Source organism: Mesoplodon densirostris, chromosome 4 (genome assembly GCF_025265405.1).
Source record: "Mesoplodon densirostris isolate mMesDen1 chromosome 4, mMesDen1 primary haplotype, whole genome shotgun sequence".
Classification (NCBI taxonomy): Eukaryota; Metazoa; Chordata; class Mammalia; order Artiodactyla; family Ziphiidae; genus Mesoplodon; species Mesoplodon densirostris.
In genome coordinates, this window is record NC_082664.1 from 2,869,268 (window position 1) to 2,892,927 (window position 23,660).

Sequence of the window (23,660 nt, forward strand, 5' to 3'; positions counted from 1 at the left end):
TTAAAAAAGGTAACAGAACATTCACAGAAGGACACAAATGACTAAAAACGCATAATCACAGAATACAAATTAATACACAATGCTGCACTTCTCCATTAATAAAGAGTAAGAGACAAGCAGCCCATCCCCAGGCTGGTGATGGAGGAGGAGGAGTGTAAACTGGCACCACCTTCCTGAAAGCAGCTGGGCAACATGTACCAAGAAGTGTATCATGTTTTGATTTGTTTTTAATTTATTTATTTAATTTATTTATTTTTGGCTGTGTTGGGTCTTCATTGCTGCACGCAGGCTTTCTCTAGTTGCGGCAGGCGGGGGCTACTCTTTGTTGCGGTGGCTTCTCTTGCTGCAGAGCACGGGCTCTAGGTGCGCAGGCTTCAGTAGTTGTGGCACGTGGGCTCAGTAGTTGTGGCATGTGGGCTCAATAGTTGCGGCTCACAGACTCTAGAGCACAGGCTCAGTAGTTGTGGCGCACGGGCTTAGTTGCTCTGCTGCATGTGGGATCTTCTCAGACCAGGGATCGGACCCGTGTCCCCTGCATTGGCAGGCGGATTGTCAACCACTGCGCCACCAGGGAAGCCCGCGTATCATGTTTATACTCTAACCCACTTTAGAAATTGACACTAAAACAATACAAAATCCTGAGCAAAACTTGAGCAAAATGGGCTTCCCTGGTGGCACAGTGGTTGAGAGTCCGCCTGCCGATGCAGGGGACACGGGTTCGTGACCCAGTCTGGGAGGATCCCGCATGCCGCGGAGCGGCTGGGCCCGTGAGCCATGGCCGCTGAGCCTGTGCGTCCGGAGCCTGTGCTCCGCAACGGGAGAGGCCACAGCAGTGAGAGGCCCGCGTACCGCAAAAAAAAAAAAAAAAAAAAAAAAAACTTGAGCAAAAGATGCTCATCAGTAAATTAATGCCCCCCCCGCAAAAAGCTTAAAATTAAATGTCCCTTAATAGAAAAATGTTGAAATAGAGTTATGGTACAGCTCTAGGACACAATATTGAATATGAATATATACGTAGCTGCTAACTTTTTTCAAATGTTCTGCTGACATGAGTAAACTCTCACACTATAGTGTGAAGGAAAAACACAAGACTGAGGAGAGGCCACCGAATTCCCAGCACCCAGTACAATGACATCTGTGTGACCACGCACCCTAAGTACAACAAATTCCAGTGGCATTCTACACACATTTTGTATTTAACTCATTTACAATAAAAATATCTAACATCAGCCAGAAACTCTCATGCTCTTCGTAGGCATGTAAATTTTTTAAAGACCTTTCTGGAATGAAATTTAGCATAATCTACCAAGATTTTAAATGCAAATACCTGTGACTAGGGAATTCTTACAATAATGCGTAACAGTAAAAATCTGCAAACCTAAATGTCCATCAGCAGGAAACCTGTCAAAAAATGTCAGGACTACCTGTAAAACAGAGTGCTGTGCAGCATGGAAAAGGCTATGCTGCTTTGGAAGCCGAGCCGCAGCAGTGGCGCGGAGCCGCAGCAGTGGCGTGGAGCCGCAACAGTGGCGTGGCAGTGCTCAGTTTCCTTCCTGTGCTCTTGAAGGTGATCACCCCCGTCTCCGGACAGTTTACTCCTCTTCTCTTCATGGAGCCCTCCCTCTCCTTTCCCCGTCCCTGCTCAGGTTCCCAGCTCCATCCCTGCCAGCCCCAAGCTGCTGCCGGCTGGCTGCCCTGCCTCCAGGCTCCAGCCCCCTCAGGTCCTGTGCGCTCCCCACAGCCACTCTTCTAAGCCCGGCACCTGCAGAGCGCCCAGCCCTTCCAGCCCCATCCCTTACTACTGCCAAACAGGACGCAGGAGCCTGCCCCACACACACCCTTCAAGGCCGCAGCGCTCACACCCCTCCATTAGGCCTTCCCTAATCCTCTCAGCTGGAAGGCATCTTTCTGTTCCATGAACACTTCTGGGTTACTTTCTTTCTTTATTGGCCATACCAAGCGGCTTATGGGATCAGTTCCCCAACCACGGATTGAACCCTGGCCCCAGCAGTGAAAGCGCAGAGTCCTAACTCCTGGACCGCCAGGGAATTCCCGCTTCTGTGTTATTTTACTAACAACAGTCTCCCTGCTTCTATAATTACATATGAACATAGCCAGCCTATTCTCTATAAACAAGCTTCTCAGTTCCTTTAGAAACAGGTTTAGATGATGCTGTTTGACTACTTCACAGTGCCAGGTAACACCATGTCTCACATCCCCTGCAACCCTTCAGAGGCTCAGAAAAGCTAAGGGCTCTGGACAACATCCTCTGTCTAGGGGCCACTTAGCAGAGATACAAACTGAACTCTCCTGACTTCAAATTCCACGTTCTGGTTTCTCCCTGAGAACAGGTATTATGTATTCATCTTTAGGGTCTCACAGGAACCAGCCCAAAGTCTTACATACGTCTGGATCAAAACTGTTGGCTAAACTGAAACAACCAAACCAATGAAGAAAAATGGAGCAGTTCACTGAAACCCACCACACTGGAGTGGCCACAGCAAACCAGTCCTGCATGTGAGTAACACCCCGACCTGCTCGACTTCAGGTCAATTCGGCTAAAAGACAGAAGCAGACAAAGGGCTCCCACGTACCACTGCCCAGTCAGTGCCTAAGCAAACAATTTAATTCCATTCAGGAAGTTCACCAAAGGCTTCTGAGTTAGCAAACATGTTCAAGTGACTCAAGGTGGAGACAAGAAGACAACCTGGTCCTCAACTTCAAGGAGCCAGGATCCCGGGAGAAGAGATGACAAAATTCAAATCACCCGGAGGCCAAGTACAGGGCAAGTGCTGCAAGAGAGGCAGGGACAGGGTTATGGGGCACAACTTGGGAAGGGGCACGTGGAGCCCTGCATTCAGGAAGGAGAGAGCTGACAAGGCCTCAGAAAGCCAGGGGATACGGGCAGGCAGGGTGGGCAGAAGGAGCCTGGTATACCAAGTATTGTGGGGAAAAAAATCAAAAGAGCTTAGCTTGACCAGAGCAAAGGGTGCTGTGGGCTAGTCCCGGAAGGCTGCCTGGGAGCCCCAGGCAGCGTCCGTTCTTCAGGGTCACACTCTTGCCAGACAGCTTGCTAAATGTTTGAACTTAACCCCTGGCTGTCTAAAGACAAATGGATGATAAGGCTGGAAAAGTAGCTCATAACAGTTTACAGAAATGTATTTTTAGGGCAAGCTCATTAAAAATGTTGTCTCTAGGTAAAATAAAGAGAATAAAGTGAGGACTACTAGCCTGTACACCAAGGCCAAGATGTTCAGCATGGTGGCCACATCCGGGTGGTCATGGCCAGAGGTCTTCTCCAGGTCCTCCAGGGCCTGCTTGCAGAGGGGCACGGCGACCTCGTAGCGCCCCTGCGAGGCGTACTGGATGACCAGGTTGTGCAGGGTGCGCAGCCGCGCGGGGATCTCGTAGCCACCCTGCTGGGCGGCCGCCGCGGCGCTGCTCTGCTGCTGCTGCACTGCACAGAGAAGGGCTCACTTCAGGCGACAGAGAAAGTCACCCGATGACACCAGCTGATTAGCACTCCCTGCTCTGGCTCTGGTCCAGCTCAGCACGTGGTCCCCACTGTACCAAATCTGTCCAGCGTTCCCCGCGCAGGCGAGGCAACGCCAGCAACTTGTCGGGGCTGCCGCACGCGCCCCAACAGTGTGGTGAGACTGCTCTTGGCCCCAGGAAGACTCCTTTGCCCTTCCACTCTGTGAGAATCCACAGGTCGCGTGGGAACTGCTGGTGCGTGCCCGTTCACGAGGGCTGGCTCGGCACGTTACTCGATCCCAGCGAGCAAATGACTCGCAATTCTCTGGGGAACCACGAGGCAGCCCAAGTGTGCAAGGGCTCCTGTGAGGCAGGCTGCAGGCACGCCACCGCCTGCTAATGACAGCAATACACCCCACGAGGACCCGCCACCTCCGTCTGCATGCTGCCATTTAACCACCACTCCCAACTTACTTCCTTGACCGGGGTCATCATCATCATTTGGGAAGAGGTCATCCAGAGGTTCTTTGGTGGAATCGGTGTCTTTGTCCTCCTATAAGACCAACCAGGACAATATCAGTCCTACAAATACTAGAAATTCTGCACTGGAAATCTTTGGTACTAATTTCATTTAAACTAAAAATAGAAAAGATGGTTTGTTTTTCAGATCAAATATAGGACTAGCCACAATTTGGTCTATCCATCAGTTTAGTAAAGAGTAATAAAAAGCCTGCTAGACTGAACTCAAAGTACTTGTCCGGGCAGGAGTGGCAGAACAGATCACGATGGCATCTCTGTGCCTTAGTCGTCACCCGTGTCCTACAGAAGTTCAAAGAGCAGGGAAGCCCTTGAAATAAATTTTATTTGGAAACCAAATGATTAAAATGGCAAATCTATGAACACTGCAGAACTGGCAGGCTGGACACTCCCCTCCCCACCCAGTATCTCCACCACAGGACCCCTAAGAGCAGTGTGACAGCCTATGACTCGTGTCCCCCACAGATGAGCCCTCAGGTAAAAAGAGTGACCACACGATGGAGAGAAAAGACAGCAGCTTGACCAGGTGAGAACTCAGCACCGCCCTGGCGCAGACGGACACCATCTGCCTCTGGAAGGGACCTGAGAGGCACACGTCACTTTTATAACATTCCCATCTGGGACACACAATCCAAACACACTCATGAGGAAACACCAGACAAACCCAACCTGAGGAACAATCTATGAAGCAACTGGCCTGTATTCTTCAAGAATACCAATGTCATGAAAGACAAAGACAGGCTTTCTTCTTTCTGTGAAAGGACCTGTTCCAGATGAAAGATAACTAAAGGGACGTGACCACTATGTCCAACGTGTGGTCCTGAACTGGATCCTGGAATGAGTGAAAAACGTCATCGAGGACTCTGCTGAGATAATCAGCAAAAATGGAACCTGGGCTGCAGAGGAGAGAGGAAGCACTTCGCCTGTGTTCAGTCTCCTGAATCTGACCCCGGCCCAGGGCCCCACAGGAGAACTCCTCATGCTAAGGAAATGCACCAGCAGCGGTAGGAGGAACGGGGCAGAAAAATTATCATGCAAACCCCCTAAAAGGGGACGCAGGGTTAGCTCATTGTATCTCTTCTCCAAGCTAGACATGTTTTCCAAATAAAAAGTTTTAAATGTCTCTGATTCTATGAGACCAGCTTTCCCCTGCTCAATGTTATCCAGTTTTCCAGGTGAATCAACTTCTCTATTCTTATTTCCACAGCAACCTACAGGAGTTATGTCTTTTAAATCAAAACATTCAGTTGCTCCTGACCTAGAGATGCAAGGGAGAAATACAGTATGCCTCATAAAACAGGGTGCTATGGACTAATTGTGCCCAAAATCATGTTGAAGCCCTAACCCCCAGTGTGATGGTATTTGGAGGAAATTAGGTTAGATAAAATCACGAGGGTGAGGCCCTCACGATGGGATTAGTGCCCTAATAATAAGAAGAGACATCAGAGAGCTAGCTCTCCCTCCCCCACACCCACACCCTGCCATGTGCAAACATAGTAAGAGGACAGCTGTCTGCAAGCTGGGAAAAGGGTCCTCACCAGAAACCAGCCATGCTGGCACCCTGATATCTGACTTCCAGCCTCCAGAAAGTAAATGATCTGCTGTTTAAGCCACCTAGTCTATGGTATTTGGTTATGGTAGCCCAAGCTAAGACACAGGGCAAGTGTAGGTCTGCTGGTACAATACACAAAACCGTTCCTACAGTCTTAGGATGAGGGCTCAGACTGGAGACACAAATGTGGAACTCAATGGTATACAGATTATGTAGTGAACATGCCTAGAACTATGCAGGCATTAAAAAAACGTTAGCTCAAAATACCATGTGAAATCCTGGATTGGATTCTAGAGCAGAAAAGGGACACTAATGGAAGGACTGGTGAAATGCAAAGAAAGGCTGTAATTTCATTAATAGTAATGTAGCAACATTAATTTCTTACTTTTAACAAACGTACTGCTAGGGACTGAATGTTTGTCCTCCCCACCCCCAAATCCCTATGTTGAAGCCCTAATGGTCAGTGTGATGATATCTGGAGGTGGGGCCTCTGGGAGGTAGCGTGGATTAGATGCGGTCATGAGGATGGGGCCACCATGACGACATTAGTTGCACAAAGAGGAAGAGACCCTAGTCCTCTCTCTCTCTCTTTGCATAAATGCACCAAGGAGGCCACATGAAGACACAACAGGAAGAAGGCCCTCACCAAGAAACCGACCTAGCTGTCACCCTCATCTCAGACTTGCAGCTTCCAGAACCAGGAGAAATTAAGTGTCTATTGTTTAAGCCATGCAGCCTACGGTATTCTGGAGACAGACAGTGCCCCAAGCTAACTCAGACACGTTATACGGCAATACAAGATGTTAACACTAGGGGAACCTGGGTGAAGGGCATGTGGGAGTTCTCTTTACAGTATCACGTCAAGAGACCTAGGGTCTCTTGTTCTTTGTGTAACTAACGTCGTCATGGTGGTCCCATCCTCATGACCGCATCTAATCCACACTACCTCCCAGAGGCCCCACCTCCGACTTTTCTGTGAATCTAAAATTATTCCAAAATAAAGAAGGTTACTTTAAAAAAAAAGTTAACTGAATCAGAAATAAACAGAAAACGAAAAACAGTAATCGAGATTGGGATGAACATCCAGAGAGAGCCAACAGAAGATCCTTGGGGAACCCTAACATTCAGGAACCGCAGGAGGCCAAGAAGGAGGCGTGAGCGAGGGCGCAGGAGAACCAATGGTGTCCTGGGAGCAGGGCAGAGGCTTGCAAAGAGAAAGTGAAGATCCACCACAAACTACAGAGGTAGTCCCGAGTCTGGATTCAGGCGACTGGATCAGGGCACTGTTAAAGGAAAAGCATTCCAGCAGCGGGATGGGCATGGAAGCCAGACCGCTAAGGGTGAGGATGCTCAGGAGATCTCAAGCTGCGACAGACCTCGTTGAAGGCAACGGCACCTCTCTGCATATATTTTATATTTACCAAGTATTTTTACATTTTCTGACCATCGTTCAAAAAAACACATACGAAAAAACTACTCCAGAGAGAACTTATATGACTTGCCCAGGGACTCAGTCCCAAGACCCTTAATCCTTGGTCTTGTTTAAACACAGTCGCTGGAGGGGACAGGAAAACACTGCCGGCTTGACTGAAACAATCTACCGACAATAACATGGTAATTGTCAATACGCCATTCCTGCAGGACCACTTACTGATGGAGAAATGTCATCATCGTATTTTTTTAGCTGATTCATGAATTCCAGATGCTTCTTTTCTTCCTCCAGTTGAGCCACAGACTGCTCACTCTTCTGCAATTTCTGCTGCGTGTTGGCCAATTCATCCCGCAGCCACTGATTCTCCTGGCACAGACGACGAACCTGTGCACGCAGCTTCTGCTTCTCCGACTCGACGGCATTCAGGTGATTTGACAGAGCCATCATAACCTAGACAGACAGAAACGCTGACAGCACTGCAGTACTCAGCCCAACAAACGCCACCTCCCGTCTCCGCAAGTGTCCTGGGGTTGTAGCTCCAGCTGACACCTGCAGACACGTGCTCCAAACTACATACAAGTACAATTTGCCATTTACTTCTATTTCCACCCTTTCTTTAGTCACAGGCTACATTCAGGGCATGATCAAGAATATCACATGCTCAGAACACCTATGAGAAATGCACTTTTTTTCTGTTTAGAAAGCATCTCGAATGGACTAGCAATGGACAGGCAGCTACTGAACTGATAAGGCTGCGTTTTTTTACTTTTTATCTAGATGGCACCAACAGAATTTCTCAGAGACCCTTTGCCACGGGTGAGAGCACATGCACACACCTGCACACGTGTTCAGAGCGCAGGTCACTCTATGAGGGGCTGGTGGTGGAGCTGGGGCGGGGCACACAGACAAGACTTCTTCGCCACTGCAGGGGAAGGGACGAAGGCTCTGTGGTGTGGCCAGCACCAAGAGTCAGGACGCCCTGACACACTCATAAGCGGAGGTCCCTACTGGGCTCTGCCTGGGGTGCACTGATGGGTCTCAGGGACGGGCCTGCCTGGGAGGATAAGGGCTGAAAGAGTTGGGGAGGAAAGCCGGCTTTGGTCTGTTCTCTCTGCAGACCGTGCACCTGCCCCTCCCTCTTTATTATCCTCCTAGGTCTAAAACCTGCAACTCTAGAAGGTGGGGGCTCTTTCCTCCTTCTTCTTTTAACCCCAATATCTGCCAAACTAAAAAAGGAGGTTCACCCCTATATCGCTTTTCAACACAACTTGCAAAATAAGAGACTCACAATAACCAAAGTCCTACAATTAGAATCTGTAACATGCTTAGGATGAAGAATTCTAAAGTCAGGGTATGGCCGTCACTTTGGTCCGGAATGATTTCCTCTGTGAAAGCAGGAACCGGTAACGCAGCAGCCCCACTTCTGCCTCATTCATTCGCTGTACAAGACGAAAGCTAAGAAAGAAGAAGCCAGGGCTTCCCTGGTGGCGCAGTGGTTGGGAGTCCGCCTGCCGATGCAGGGGACATGGGTTCGTGCCCCAGTCCGGGAAGATCCCACATGCCACGGAACGGCTGGGCCCATGAGCCATGGCCGCTGAGCCTGCGCGTCCGGAGCCTGTGCCCCGCAACGGGAGAGGCCGCAACAGTGAGAGGCCCGCGCACCGCAAAAAAAAAAAAAAAAAAAGCCAATTTTTAGTGTATTTGATTCTACCTAAAATATGTTGGCAAAGCTGAAAGTTATGGCGGGGGGGGCGGGGGGCACACCTAAATGTTTCCAATTTTTTCATCTCTATGTCTAGCAGGATAGAAACAAAGGTTTAGTCAAGTGCATAAGACAATCTTGTCTTGGGGTACTGCAGAGACTATGAGCTGTTGGCCAACATTCACCCTTCTTCCTCAGGCTTAAGAACCTGGAACTCTAAGGGGCAAGACAACATTCCCCAGTGTGCCTCACGACTAGGTGTGCCCACAGAACCCAGTTCTGGCCAATGAGGTGTAAGCAGAGTGCCAGGCACACTTCAAGGAGTTAACGGGAGGAGGCACACCCTTCCTGCCCCCTCGCAGACCTGGGGTGGGGTCACGTGGCTGCAGCTGGGACTCTGCCTTAGCCCACGAGATAGGCTGACTGGGGTGTAGTGCAGCAGGTGGCAGGGGCCTGGGTACCCCTGACAACCATACTATAGTTGTTATAGTATGCTTACAGCTATTATAGTAGCTATAACTATATAGTATGGTTACAGCTACTATAGTAGCTATAGTACCCATCTGGGACAGCGCACCTCAGTATGTGCTTTTACATATGACTGATATTTAAGCCACTGTTTTTGTTTTTTGATATATGCAGCCAAATCAAATCCTAACTGACACAGAGTTACCTCTATTTTCGCTCTACTTTTTAAAATTTAGACATGCCCAAATCATCATTTGTGTAACATACATAACCCACATATAAGCTGATTTCTATTATTCTGTAAGTATCTGCCCTCTAGTTTAGTTAAACCTCATATGTCAAACAAAATCTCCACTTTTCCAGACTGTCAGCTTCATGTTCATATCTGAGACTTATACCTGTGCCTCACTCAGGCCAAGCTCCAACATTTCCAGTGACTTTCGGATCATGTTTGATTTCTCTTCCACCAGATTACTTTCGTCATCTTTCTTCAAACACTTCAGTGTCTCCAGTAAACTTTGTAAAATGGAATTGTGCTCATTCTTCAGAGCCTCCAGGCCCTGAATTACTTGCTTTGTCTTAGAAATAATTTCATCCTGTGTCAGCTTCTCCAACTTGTCTTCCTTTATGTACACCATTGTGGACATGTTGTCATACATTCTAGGATGGAAAAAGAAAAAAAAGATAGACATCTCATTAGAGGCTTAATTTATGTTACAGCTTTAACGAGATACATGTGTGAAGACTTTTGAATTAACATTTTTATAGGTGAATAATAAATATGTGTATTGTGATTTATTACCTGGAAGTACTACATTCTGTACTGTTTCTGTTTTTCCTTTGCAGATCAAATTAATTACTTTTCTGGCTTATGTCTGAATTTTCTTTTTTACGGAAGGAATGACAGTAACTGAAATTAATGCCAAAGATGAAAAGCAGCAAAACATCCAAATGGCATTTCTAAAACACACAGCAGGGCTTCCTCGTGGCACAGCGGTTACGAATCCGCCTGCTAATTCAGGGGACATGGGTTCGAGCCCTGGTCCGGGAAGATCCCACATGCCGCCGAACAACTTAGCCCATGTGCCACAGCTACTGAAGCCCGCACGCCTAGAGCCCGTGCTCCGCAACAAGAGAAGCCACCACAATGAGAAGCCCGCGCACCACAACAAAGAGTAGACCCCACTCTCCACAACTAGAGAAAAGCCCGCATGCAGCAACAAAGACCCAATGCAGCCAAAAATGAAATAAATAAAATAAAATTTTAAAATAAATAAAACACATAGCCTCCACGAACAAAATCTTCTCTAAATGTTTGCAAGGTTTTTTTTCCTTAATGAAATGCAGAAGGGATAGTAAATTCTCGGTCACATATTTACCAGACAAAGCCTTGAGAAGGGGTCACAGCTGGAAAAGGAGAAACCAGCAAAGGAGCATGGGAACAATCAGAGCAGCAGGAGAACCACACCTGACTGAAGCCTGGTGACACAAGAGTGACACAGCAGGATGACCAGTGCTGTAAAGACTCCAGGAGGGGGCTTCCCTGGTGGCGCAGTGATTAAGAATCCGCCTGCTGATACAGGGGACACAGGTTTGAGCCCTGGTCCGGGAAGATCCCACATGCCGCAGAACAACTACTGAGCCCGCGTGCCACAACTTCTGAAGCCCACGCACCTAGAGCCCATGTTCCACAACAAGAGAAGCCACCGCAATGAGAAGCCCCCGCACCACAATGAAGAGTAGCCCCCGCTCGCTGCAACTAGAGAAAGCCCGCACGCAGCAACAAAGACCCAAGGCAGCCATAGATTAATTAATTTTTAAAAACATATTAAAAAAAAAAAAAAGACTCCAGGAGAGTGAGGGCTGAGCATGCCTACTGGGTCAGAGTAGCCAAGAGGCCACCAGCACGAAATCATATGGTGTCTGGGACTGGTTTTAAACTACTACAGTGAGAAGGTAAAGGAAAGGGGAAAGGGGCACATAAAACAACATCGGCAAAATGGTGATGATGGCTAATACAAAGCAATAGTTCTTTTTACTACCCTCTCTATAGTTTCATGTCTGTTTTTAAATCCCATAATTTTTTTTTTTAAGGCCACAAACAGTGATCATTAGGAAAGCCTGTTCAGGAGAGTGATAGGGACGGAAATCATATTAAATCACCTGAGAGTGATTTCCATCAGAGCACTTACGACCACCCAAAATCTTCGTTTTCACATATTATCTTATATTCCCTTAAATATCAGTTCTATTTAAAAGGCAAGACTTTACCTTATACCCACAGTGAATGCACACTACGTAGGACAGTTCCTGGCCCTCACAGACCATCTGGTGAATGGATGGACTGATAGATGCTGGGGGAAGGAAAGCAGTGGTTGGTTTTTTTTTTTTGGGGGGGGGGCATGCTGCGTGGCTTGTGGGATCTTAGTTCCCCGACCAGTGGTTGAACCTGGGCCACGGCAGTGGAAACGCCGAATCCTAACCACTAGACCACCAGGGAACTCAGGGGAAGTAGCACCAGGATTTGGGAGTGAAGGCTGCAAGCAGCTGATAACAGGGTCACATCTGTCCTTGTACCCCCAGTTTCACACTAGAAAACTGATTTTTTTGCATAACACAAAGACTAAACTTTGGAAATTTAGAAGCTGTCTGTAGGACTATTCAGAAATCCACCTCCGTAACACAAAGAGCCCAGAAAACAACAAAAGAACAGAGGTGACTCCTCTACCTGACCGTGCAGTATTATTAGATTTGTTACATACTTATTTATCTCATAGCTCTCCGACTGCACTGCAAACTCCAGGAGAGCAGGGACCTCATTTGTCTTGCTCAGCACTATATTCCCAGCCTGTCACACAGTAAACGCTCAATATATGTTTGCTGAATGAATGAAGGAAACATTTTAGAACCAGCTTCCAATGAACAGGACTCAATACCACTAGGTTAAGGTGTGGATCTGAGCACTGCCTACGCTTCACTTCCCAGAACTGGTGTCCCTAGAGAAAGAAAAAAAACCCAATATGAAGAACTCCTTCTCCACTTTTGGCAGCAACACATTTATGTATTATTTCCTATCGATGCAACAACGTTTATTCTCTTCTTCCCCAACCTAGACCATAAAAGTGTTTTACTACAACAGACTCTGAGCGAGGCCCTGGCTTACACAGGGTGACAAGGGCCTCACCCTCAGGGACATGCAGGTAAGAAGACAAGTAAATGAACACATCCACCCAGAGCTAAAGACGCTTTACAGGTGACAGGACTCACGGTGGGAGCATGGGGGTGAGGGGGCAGCGGCAGTCCCCCTGGGGAGGGGAGGCCAGCTACTCGGAAGCAACGACCCGCGACCGCCACCCCCAGGAGAGCCATTCTTAGCAAATGGCCCATCTTCTCTAGACGAAGCGCGGGGCACTGCTGGCAACGCGCAAGGCAGGGGTGTGCACGCTCCCGCTGCCTGTGAGCAGCTGCACGGGGCTGCAGGTCGCTGCGAGCCAGGCACGCTCCCCGTGATAAGACGCGAGACGCACAGGCGTGAGGCCCCAGCACGCCTGCGTTCTGAAGGCAAGAGCCGGGGTGAGGCAGCCACAGCAGCCGTCAGGAGAGGGAGGGGGGCGTCGGTGGCCGTGCCACGGAGCCGCCCATCAAGACCCACGGCACGCACTTCCCAGACCTCGGCTGGCCCAGGGTTCGACGCCTCTGCTCAGAAGGCCAAACACCTCGCCAGCAACTTCTCGGTCTTTCCCAGCAGTGTTAAACCCAAAGGGACGCAGAGGAGAGTCTGTAGACCTAGTAATAAACGGCAACGACTTCACTGCTCAAACCACCTCCGGAAAACCAAGGCTCTTGGGGCATGAATGGGCAGTAAGTCACAGCTCTGCAGGTTAAGTTCTGTGCAGCTATAAAGATGGCCAGTGTCACGCCTCTACAGGTTACAGAGTGGCTGAAAAGGGAAGAGAGGGCACTTTTGTTGGCATAAACGAGAAAGGGGGACGGTGTTTATACAAAAGTACGAAAACCAAAAAAGAAAACAAAATGAGAAAGACTTACCACTTTAATTGAGGGAATGCCTCAACTAAGTAAACACATTTACAGAAACCCAATTTTAATTCCTTAAGGAATATGTAGCAAAACTGGCCCCAGGGCACTGTGTGCTCACAGACTCTTGTAATGGCTTTAACCATACACAAGAGTGATGAATACAAATGTTATCTGGATGCATGCGTGCGTACACACACACACACACACACACACACACACACACACACACACACACACACACACACACACACACACACACACACACACACACACACCAAAAAAAGAGTCGCTTAAGGCAGTTTTCTTTTAAACTTACTCTTAAAAGAAAATGAGAATCCAAATGCTTTTGGGGGGCACTCAGCTCTCCTGAGAAATGAGATCACAGGTGCTGTGGACAGGACGGAGCCTGGCTCTGCCACCAGCCATCACCGCAGCACGGGCGAAGTCCCCAAACCTCCTGGGGTCTCAGTGGTTAGCAGACCTCCCTCACCAGGCTTTTATGAACATGGGCGAGTGTAGATGGGGCACTAAGCACAGCGGCTGACAGACACACAGGAACCAATCAGTGATCAATGCAATCTCCCACCCGGGAGACAAGGAATCAGGAACTTCCTTAATAAATGACTGCTCAAGGTCTGCAGACACACTTCCTATAACTCACTACTCTGTAAGGTAGTCAGTTCCTTGTTAGATTGTTCCAGTATTTAGTTAGAAAGTTATTCCTTTTGCTGAGTTGATATCTCCCTCCTTGTAACTTCTACCCACTAAGCCAACTTCTTCCCTCTAAAATAAACACAAAATACATTTACTATCACATCCACAAGATAACGTTTCAAATATTGTGTAACAGGCATAGGACTCTCCAAATCTTCCATCTCCCCGGCTCACACCTCACATACTCCTCTGGCACGCCTCAATCGTGACAGTTTCTTCATCTCCCATCCAAGTCACCATCACATGGATTCAACTGTGCACGCTGCTTCTTCAGAGGGAAGCACACAATGGCACATATATTTATACTGCTCCATAGCTCTCTTATTTCTAAGCTAAGCCATTATAACCAAAGGTGGGTTATATAAAAAACAGCGCTAAGACAACTGGCTATTTGGGGGGCGGGGGGGAGATGCATTCCTACCCTCACTATACACTAAAATAAAGTCCATATTGTATAAAGAATTAAAGGTTAAAAGACCCACAAGAAACTAGAATAGAATTTAGGCATACAGGTGAAGGTACAGAGCATTCCATGAATGAACTGGCAGAGAACTGAAAGAAAGGACTAGTAAGAGTTTATGTAAAACAAGAGGCCTTCCCTGGTGGCACAGTGGTTGGGAATCTGCCTGCCAGTGCAGGGGACATGGGTTCAAGCCCTGGTCCAGGAAGATCCCACATGCTGTGGAGCAACGAAGCCCATGCGCCACAAGTACTGAGCCTGTGCTCTAGAGCCCGCGAGCCACAACTACTGAGCCTGTATGCCACAACTACTGAAGCCCACGCGTCTAGAGCCTGTGCTCCGCAACGAGAAGCCACCGCAACTACAGAAAGCCCGCGCGCAGCAACGAAGACCCAATGCAGCCAAAAATAAATTAATAAATATAAATAAATTTATTTTTTTTAAAAGATGTTTAAAATAAGAAACTGCTAGGGAGTTCCCTGGTGACCTAGTAGTTAGGATTCTAGGCTTTCACTCTCGTGGCCTGGGTTCAATCCCTGGTCGGGGAACTGAGATCCCACAAGCCCCAGGACGCTACCAAAAAAAAACCTCCTACTAAAGTTTGATCTAGAAACTACCTTTCTGAGGAAACACTATTTTGCAGCCCATCACAGTAGAGAGCTGAGAGGGTTATGGCAGAGGTCACGCTGATTTCTAATGTCAGCCATCCCAGTCTGTCAGCCCTCAGCCTCCCTCCACCCCTGCTGCTGAGTGCGCCTCCAGGCGGCTCCGCTGACCAGCACAGCCCTGGCAGGCGCACAACAAACAGACACAGACACGCTAGTTATTCTGTTGCTCCGACTGTTCCCGCTCCGGCCACGGGAGCTCTTTCCGTTTCTTTTGTGCCCCACTGACATGCCCATCCTTTTATTTTTCGAGCACTTTCTGGCACTACAGGACATTCCAGGACCATCTTGTATTCTCCCTAGCCCAGCCCTAGAATCAGCCATTAGTCCAAAACTGGGCTCAGGGGTCTCCCTCCCAAAACCCATAAACCGGGCTTCCCTGGTGGCACAGTGGTTGAGAGTCTGCCTGCCAGTGCAGGGGACACAGGTTCGAGCCCTGGTCCGGGAAGATCCCACAGGCCGTGGAGCAACGAAGCCCGTGCACCACAACTACTAAGCTTGCACACCACAACTACTGAGCCCACGAACTGCAGCTACTGAAGCCCGCACGTTCTAGGGCCCGCGTGACGCAACTACTGAGCCCACGCGCCTAGAGCCTGTGCTCCGCAACAAGAGAAGCCACCGCAATGAGAAGCCTGCACACCACAACAAAGAGTAGCCCCCGCTCGCCACAGCTAGGGAAAGCCCGTGCATAGCAACGAAGACCCAACGCAGCCAACAATTTAAAAAAAAATTATAATAAGAAACGTGGGGAAAAAAAGTAGCAGATCTGTATGCAGAGTGAGTAACAGCCAAGAAAGAAATGTGAGTTATTCTGACAGTTCTTGAGTGCGAAATGAAGTTCCTATAAACACAGCAGAGAGTGGCACAGAAAAATAAGATGGAGGGAAGAACACGGAGGTCTTTACCTAGCAAAGATTGGTAGCAGAAAATCACATTTGAGATGTTTTTCCAGGAGGTATCTGAGCTGATCCAGTGGGAAACTCTGGCAGCCAGCCAGACCCATCTCTCCACACAAGCCCTGATGAGCACCAGGCACGGGGAAGGTCCTGATGTAGAGGGCAGGAGTGAGGAGAAGTAAGTAGAGAGTCTCTAACGAGTCTGTAGAAAACAACCCAAGTTGTATTCAGGGAAATATTCAGTGCTATGATCTGAATGCCTGTATCCCCCCCAAATTCATACGTTGAAACCTAGCCCCTAAGGTGATGGCATCTGGAGGTAGGGCTTCTGGGAAGGCCATGAGGGTGGAGCCCTCATGAATGGGATTAGTGCTCTTATAAAAAAGACCCCAGAAACCTCCCTCACCCTTTCCCCCAAGGAGACACCATCTATGAAACAAAAGCAGGCTCTCACCAGACACTGAATCTCCTGTCACCATGACCCTGGACTTCCTAGCCTTCAGAACTATGAGAAATAAATTCCTGTTGTTTATAAGCCACCCAGTTTATGGTATGTTGTTAGAGCAGCCTGAATGGACTAAGACATTCAGTATCCTGGAACCCAAGATTACAGTGTGTTGTGGGTGAAACGATACAAGTGTCAAAACTTAAAAAATTAAATGAATGAGCCATCAATCCCACTCCTGGGTATATACCCAAGAAAATTGAAAACATGTTTATGTAAAAACTTACACATGAATGGTCCAAAAAATAAAATGCTGGACAAATGTAAAACTTGTACACAAATATTTTGGCATTAATCATAATACTAAAAATGTGGGAATAACCCAAATGTCCATCAACTAATGAATGGATAAACAAAGTGGGGTATATCTAGACAGTGGAATATTATTTGGCAATAAAAAGGAACGAGATACTGATACAACGTAGCTAACCGTGCGCTGACTGAAGGAAGCCAGACACAGAAGGCCACGTGTTGCACAATTCCATTTATATCAAGTGTCCATGGAGACGGAAAGTAGATTAGTAGTTGCCAAAGGGACAGGAGTATGGGGAGTAACAGCTAACGGGTACAGGATTTCTTTTTGGGGTGATGAAAATGTTCTGGAATCAGATGGTTGCAAAACCCTGTGAATTTTTTCATACATGAATCATATCTCAGTAAAATACAACCAGAATTTTTTTTAATTAAATGATACAGATCAAAGAAAAACACAATACCCCACTTTGGGACCTAATCTATCAAGGAGTCACAGAAAGCTTCATTTCTCAATCTTTTTATCCTATGCTCCCCTTTTGATAAACAAAAATCTCAAGCTCTTCTCAAGGTATTTAAAAATGTCTAAATACACAATACGTTACCTATTGCAACTAAAAAGGTAATCAATGGTAATATTAGAAGTAAAAATATACACTTTTTGGTTCTGAAATTTCAGAACAAAAATTATACAGTGTAGAGTCAAAGGGAAATACAATTCGAGAATTTCCAGGGGATGGTTCATTTTTGTTTTGGTGGGGGCAGGAGAGGGTAAGCAGGGAGGTATGTCACTCCCCCAGTTTATATAACAAAGTTAAGGTTCATATTTGAGCAAAATCCAAAAAGGTCTCCTGCAGGGTCTCAATCTTGTTCAAATCATGACATTTTGGATAAAAATGCAAATGTCACACCCCTTCGTGGTTTGTATTACAATAGTGAGTTTGTTTTCTAAATATAATACCATATTATAATAATAAATATATTTTATCCAGCTCTACATGGCCTGCCCTTACCCACTGAGAATCACTATAATCTACTCGAGGGAGGATGTGCTCTATCAGGTACCTCCTGACCAGAAAGTTCATCTCTGGGCTATGAACTGACAGAGACAACCGAGAGATACAACTCCAGAGCCTGCCAAGGGAAACTACCGACTGCATCATTTTCTGCCAGAACCATGGTATCTCCTCTGATCTAATCTAACTTTATCTAATCCTTTTATTTCCTCTTCTAAACTTGGGTCACAAGAATGAACTCGAATGAACAAATCCTGCTGGTCTAAAAATCAGAAAAATCTATAAAGTGAAATGTTTTAAAATTTAAGACTCCATAATTACAGTACCTATTCTGAATTTGTTTCCATCCTGAAACTATAAACCACTGGATAAAACAAAAGCTTGTATTTGCCTCTTGGGTGAGTCTACTGTAGATGCCCTTGCAGAATTAGAAATAAAGGCAGTCAGAACTCCGGGTACTTTTCCCCACAGCCCTGCTCAGGAAGTTGAGGCTGAGTGTGGTTCTGTTTTGCACTGGGCCACCTCTGCGTACAGAGATCCTCTAACTCTATGATAACCTAACCACACCACCTGTGGAAAGAACTTTACAAGAAGGCCAGATCCCCCACCAGCTGGTGAAGTGCCTACCTCTCCCCGAGCAGCACTCCAGGCCAGGGCCAGGAGTGCACTGAGGTCTTTTAATCTGCTGTGGGACCACAGGTCCATCTCTCCGCATACAAATTTTAAGCATGAGAAGCTATAGGGAAGGGTACTAAATGAAAATATGGGAGAACATGCGTTTTCCTGAAACAAGGGTGAGTGAGCCCAAATGATGCAGATGTCTCTATTACAAGTCCTTGGTTGAACAAGCAAAAAGGAAAAACAACTTCATCAGACGTGACTAAGAGAATACATAAGAGGGTGGTATGGGTGACTGGGGCAAAAGAATATAAAGTATTCATTATGTGGTTTAAAAAAAAAACATTTTTATTTCAAAATGAAAAATGTCAGCAGATTAACATAATACCATAAGACTAAGTTCACGTATTTAAATGCTAATCAATAACACATACATGAAATAATTTTCTTTCCTAAAGAAAGGAAATTAAAAAAAATTTTTAAATGAGTTCTCAGGAGAAAGGAAATGGAAAAAGAGAAAGAGGCAACTCACACCTTTACATCTTTCTGTATCATGAGTTTTCCTTAATGAGCACACATTTTTAATAATTTAAAAACAGAGAGGGGGACTTCCCTGGTGGTCCAGTGGCTAAGACTCTGTGCTCCCAATGCAGTGGGCCTGGGTTCGATCCTTGGTCAGGGAACTAGATCCCACGTGCCGCAACTAAAGATCCCTCACACCACAATGAAGATCTGGTGTGCCGCAACTAAGACCCGGCACAGCCAAATAAGTAAATAAATATAAAAAAATAGAAATAAAAACAGAGAAGACAACAGAAAGCAGGAACCATAAAAGAAAAATACTGATAAAGTGGACTTCATCAAAATTTAAAACTACTAATTATTAAAAGGCACAGCCAAAAAAGTTAAGCCCCAGATTGGGAAAAAATATTTCCAACATATGGCAAAAGACATGTACCCAAATACATAAAGAACTCCTACAATCAAGAACAAAAAGACAACCCAATTTTTTTAATGGGCAAAAGACTTTAACAGACACTTCACAACAGCAGGTATACAAAAGGCCAGTAAGTATGTGAATAAGTGCTCATCATCATTAGTCACCAGGGAAATGCTCACTAAACCCATCACAAGATGCTACAGCCTTGCAGTCGCTAAGATGAAGCAGACAACACTAAAAGCTGGAGAGGACATGGAGCAACTGAACACACACACTGCTGGTGGGAGTGTAAAATGCACAACCACTTTAGAAAACTGGCAGTGTCTTTAAAAGTTAATCCTACATCTAACCTATGAACAATTCCACTCCTAGGTATTTATGCAAAAGAAATGAAAATGTGGGACTTCCTCGGAGGTCCAGTGTTTATGACCCCGTGCTTCCACTGCAGTGGGGGGGAAAGGGGGCACAGGTTCTATCCCTGTTTGGAGAACTAAGATTCTGCATGCCTCGGGGTGAGGCAAAAAAAAAAAAAGATGTACGTCCACACAGTCCTGTACAAGAATGAATGCTCCCCACGCCAGATGCGCAACAAAAGGAGAATGGCTAGACTGTGGTAGAGCCACACAAGAGAACAGTACTCAGGAATAGAAAGGAACAAATCACTGACGCATGCTATTGTATGTGTTGAATTTTTTTTTAATTTATTTATTTTATTTATTTATTATCTTTGGCTGTGTTGGGTCTTCGTTGCTGCACGCAGGCTTTCTCTAGTTGCGGTAAGCAGGGGCTACTCTTCATTGCAGTGCGTGGGCGTCTCATTGCAGTGGCTTCTCCTGTTGTGGAACACGGGCTCTAGGCATGCAGGCTTCAGTAGTTGTGGCATGCGGGCTCAGTAGTTGTGGCTCACGGGCTCTAGAGCACAGGCTCAGTAGTTGTGGCGCACGGGCTTAATTGCTCTGCAGGCATGTGGGATCTTCCCGGACCAGGCATCAAACCCGTGCCCCCTGCATTGGCAGGCAGATTCTTAACCACCGCGTCACCAGGGAAGTCCCGCATGTGCTGAATTTTAAATGGTTACACTGAGTTACAGAAGATGGATGCAAAAATACATATATTGTTTAATCTCATTTGCATGAAATTCTAGAATAGACAGAACCTATGGTTATGGAAGTCAGTCAGTATTGCTGGTAGGGGAGTGCAGGCCACCTCTAGGAGCTACGGGAGGCAGCCCTCAGCTGACAGCCAGCCAGCAAGAAAACCAGGACATCAGTCCTACAACCAAAAGAACTGAATTCTGCCACAACCTCAAGAGCTTGCAAGAGCATCCTGAGCTCTGAAGAGAACAGCAGCCCAACACACGACTATAGCCACGTGAGCCCTGAGCAGAGGATCCAGCCAAGCCATGCCTGAACCCCTCACCCAGGAAACCGTGAGATAACAAACATTACTGTTCTAAACCACTAAATTTGCAGTAATTTGTTATATGGTAAATAGAAAATTAACATAAATGTCACACAAAAAAAGCTTTAGAACTTAATGATGTTTTAGTTTAAAAAAATAGAAATTATGGATGAATCTTGAGGACATTATGCTAATTAAAATTAGCCAGTCACAAAAAGACAAATACTGTATGACTCCAGTTATATGAGGTATCTAAAGTAGTTAAATCTATAGAAACAGGAAGTAGAATGGTGGTTGCCAGGGGCTAAGGGGATGGGGGGAAATAGGGAGTTGTTATTTAATGGATACAGAGTTTTAGTTTTGGAAGATGAAAAAGTTCCAGAGATCTACTGCACAACAATGTAAATATATTTAAGACTACCGTAAAGACACAGACCTACTTGAGAATGGACTTGAGGATATGGGGGGGGGAAGGGTAAGCTGTGACAAAGCGAAAGAGAGGCATGGACATATATACACCACCAAACGTAAGGTAGATAGATAGTGGGAAGCAGCCGCAGAGCACAGGGAGATCAGCTCGGTGCTTTGTGACCGCCTGCAGGGGTGGGATGGGGAGGGTGGGAGGGAGGGAGATGCATGAGGGAGGGGATGTGGGAACAGATGTATATGTATGACTGATTCACTTTGTTATAAAGCAGAAACTAATAAAAAAAATTAAAAAAAAAAAAGACTACCGAACTACACTCTTAAAAATGGTTAAGATGGTAAATTGGGGGTTTTTTAAAACCGCAATCTAAAAAGAATATAAATTAACATATTTTCCCCGTTTGGTCAATAATACAAATAATTTTTAGACAGAATAAGTGAATTTAAGAGAAAACACACCACCATATTCACCATAAGAATGAAGATTCAGTCAGCTTTTACTGACCACGGAGCCTGTGGCAGCTTCTCTGAAGGACACAAGTACTACAACACCAACGTGGTGACCCGAAACACTATACTTTAGACAGCAACCCCAAGGAGTGACCATGACCACCCTGCATCACCTGGGCTTTTGAAACGGAAGAAATGGGGCAAGGGCGTCCCAGGTGAAGGCAACTGGAAGACTGAGCTTAGCATTACTGTGATTCATGGTAGCAAGGTGGTTCAAAGCTTGAAGTGTACAAGCAAAAAGCCTTGAATTAGAAGGCTTTAAACCAGCTGTATACCTCTGGTTTACATAACTTGCCCTCTCTAATCCTCAATTTCCTCAACAGCAGGATAGAGGTGATTGCTGTACCAATTTTACCCGGTACAGTGCTAAATTCACTATTATCAGTTTTATCAGTAGCAGTACAATAACTTCAAAGAGGCTGGAGCATAAATTTCCACATTATGCCATCGAAGTCAGGGAACAATCTAAGGTTTGAGTTGAGTTAGGTATTTCCCTGGCGGTCCAGTGGTTAAGACTTCGCCTTCCAATGCAGGGGGTGCGTGTCCGATCCCTGGTCAGGGAACTAAGATCCCACATGCCTGATGGCCAAAAAACCAAAACATAAAAAACAGAAGCAATATTGTAACAAACTCAGTAAAGACTTTAAAAATGGTCCACATCAAAAAAAAAACAAGAGGGCTTCCCTGGTGGCGCAGTGGTTGAGAGTCCGCCTGCCGATGCAGGGGACACGGGTTCGTGCCCCAGTCCGGGAAGATCCCACATGCCACGGAGCGGCTGGGCCCGTGAGCCATGGCCGCTGAGCCTGCGCGTCCGGAGCCTGTGCTCCGCAATGGGAGAGGCCACAACAGTGAGAGGCCCACGTACTGCAAAAAAAAAAAAAAAAAAAAAAACAAGAAACAAAAAACCTTAAAAAAAAAAAAAAGAAAAAAAAGTTGAGGTAACTGGGATATTTTAGAACCAAGGAAATAATTTCTACTTTACACAGGCACTTAGCTTAAATTGTTTATTCTAGTGATATTCACTTATATCTGCTTTATTAAGTATCAACAACATACCAAGCATATTTAAAAGCATAGATTGAGATTGCTTTCATCTGCCTCCAAAAATTAGTTAAAAATAAAAACATAATTCATTTTTGATCTAAGCGTATGTTAACCAAGCAGGCTACAGGGCAGAATGACACAAGGATACCTCGGGAGAAAAAAATGCAGGTCATCTCTGAATTAGCCCTCCAGTCTTGGAAAGCAATATTCTCAGGAAAAGTTTAAAAGGTCACAAATAGCCCTCCAGAACCAAATCCAATAGACTTTTCTGTCCAAATCTTTCCTTACCTCTTAGCCAATTTGACACTGCCCTCCTCCTCTTCCCTATGTCCCAGGGCTTTCCTACCCTTAGGGCCACTCCGCAATCTCTAGCAAGTGTCGGAAGCTCTCAAATCTTTATCTCCAGCCTAAATCTTGTCTTGAGCTCCAGACCTGAATCTCCAACTGACCACTAATCCACTTGGCCTGCCCCACGAGCGTGGATTTAACCTACCCAAACCCAAACTCACCCAAACTCACCGTCTCCTCCTCCCATTTTCCCCATCGTGGTGGGTGTCACCTGCCAGTGAGTCACCCAAGACAAGGAAGTGACTCTAGATGTATTCCTTCACATTATGTGCCAAGCACTGACACTGAATACACCAGATAAAAATCCCCACCCTGCCCTTGTGGAGACTGAATGTTAAGTGGAGGAGACAGATAAACTATATAAGAAAATAATTAAGTAGGGAATTCCCTGGCAGTCCAGTGGTTAGGACTCCGAGCTCTCACTGCCGAAGGCCTGGGTTCAATCCCTGGTCGGGGAACTAAAATCCCACAATCCTCGAAATGTGGCCAAAAAAAAAAAAAAAGAAAGAAAATATAATATTGTACATATAGTGAGAAGTGGTAAGGAGTGTGGGGAAGTGAGGACACACTGATATCCCGAAGAGCAGGCTCGGAATGCGCCTGGGCGTGCTTGAATGAGGGCAAGCGTCGGAAGACAAGGGGGCAAAGACGGGCTGGGT

The 23,660-nt window shown here is 46.3% G+C and overlaps 1 protein-coding gene across 16 annotated transcripts in view; it reads right to left on the reverse strand.

Annotated features, from left to right (window-relative positions):
• The window catches only part of KLC1 (kinesin light chain 1), a 59,297-nt gene that overhangs the window by 33,046 nt on the left and 2,591 nt on the right, over window positions 1-23,660 (reverse strand). For 6 of the 16 annotated variants that reach the window (XM_060095574.1, XM_060095565.1, XM_060095573.1 and 3 more), the window contains exons 1-5: window positions 15,951-16,021; window positions 9,564-9,825; window positions 7,215-7,445; window positions 3,949-4,027; window positions 3,232-3,457 (exon numbers count right to left, since the gene is read on the reverse strand). In XM_060095574.1, coding sequence (XP_059951557.1) covers window positions 3,232-3,457; window positions 3,949-4,027; window positions 7,215-7,445; window positions 9,564-9,824 — 797 coding nt within the window. In that variant the 5' untranslated portion in view covers window position 9,825; window positions 15,951-16,021. Of the gene's footprint in view, window positions 1-3,231; window positions 3,458-3,948; window positions 4,028-7,214; window positions 7,446-9,563; window positions 9,826-15,950; window positions 16,030-23,660 lie in introns of those variants that run through there. The other 10 variants (XM_060095569.1, XM_060095568.1, XM_060095566.1 and 7 more) reach the window with 7 other exon arrangements.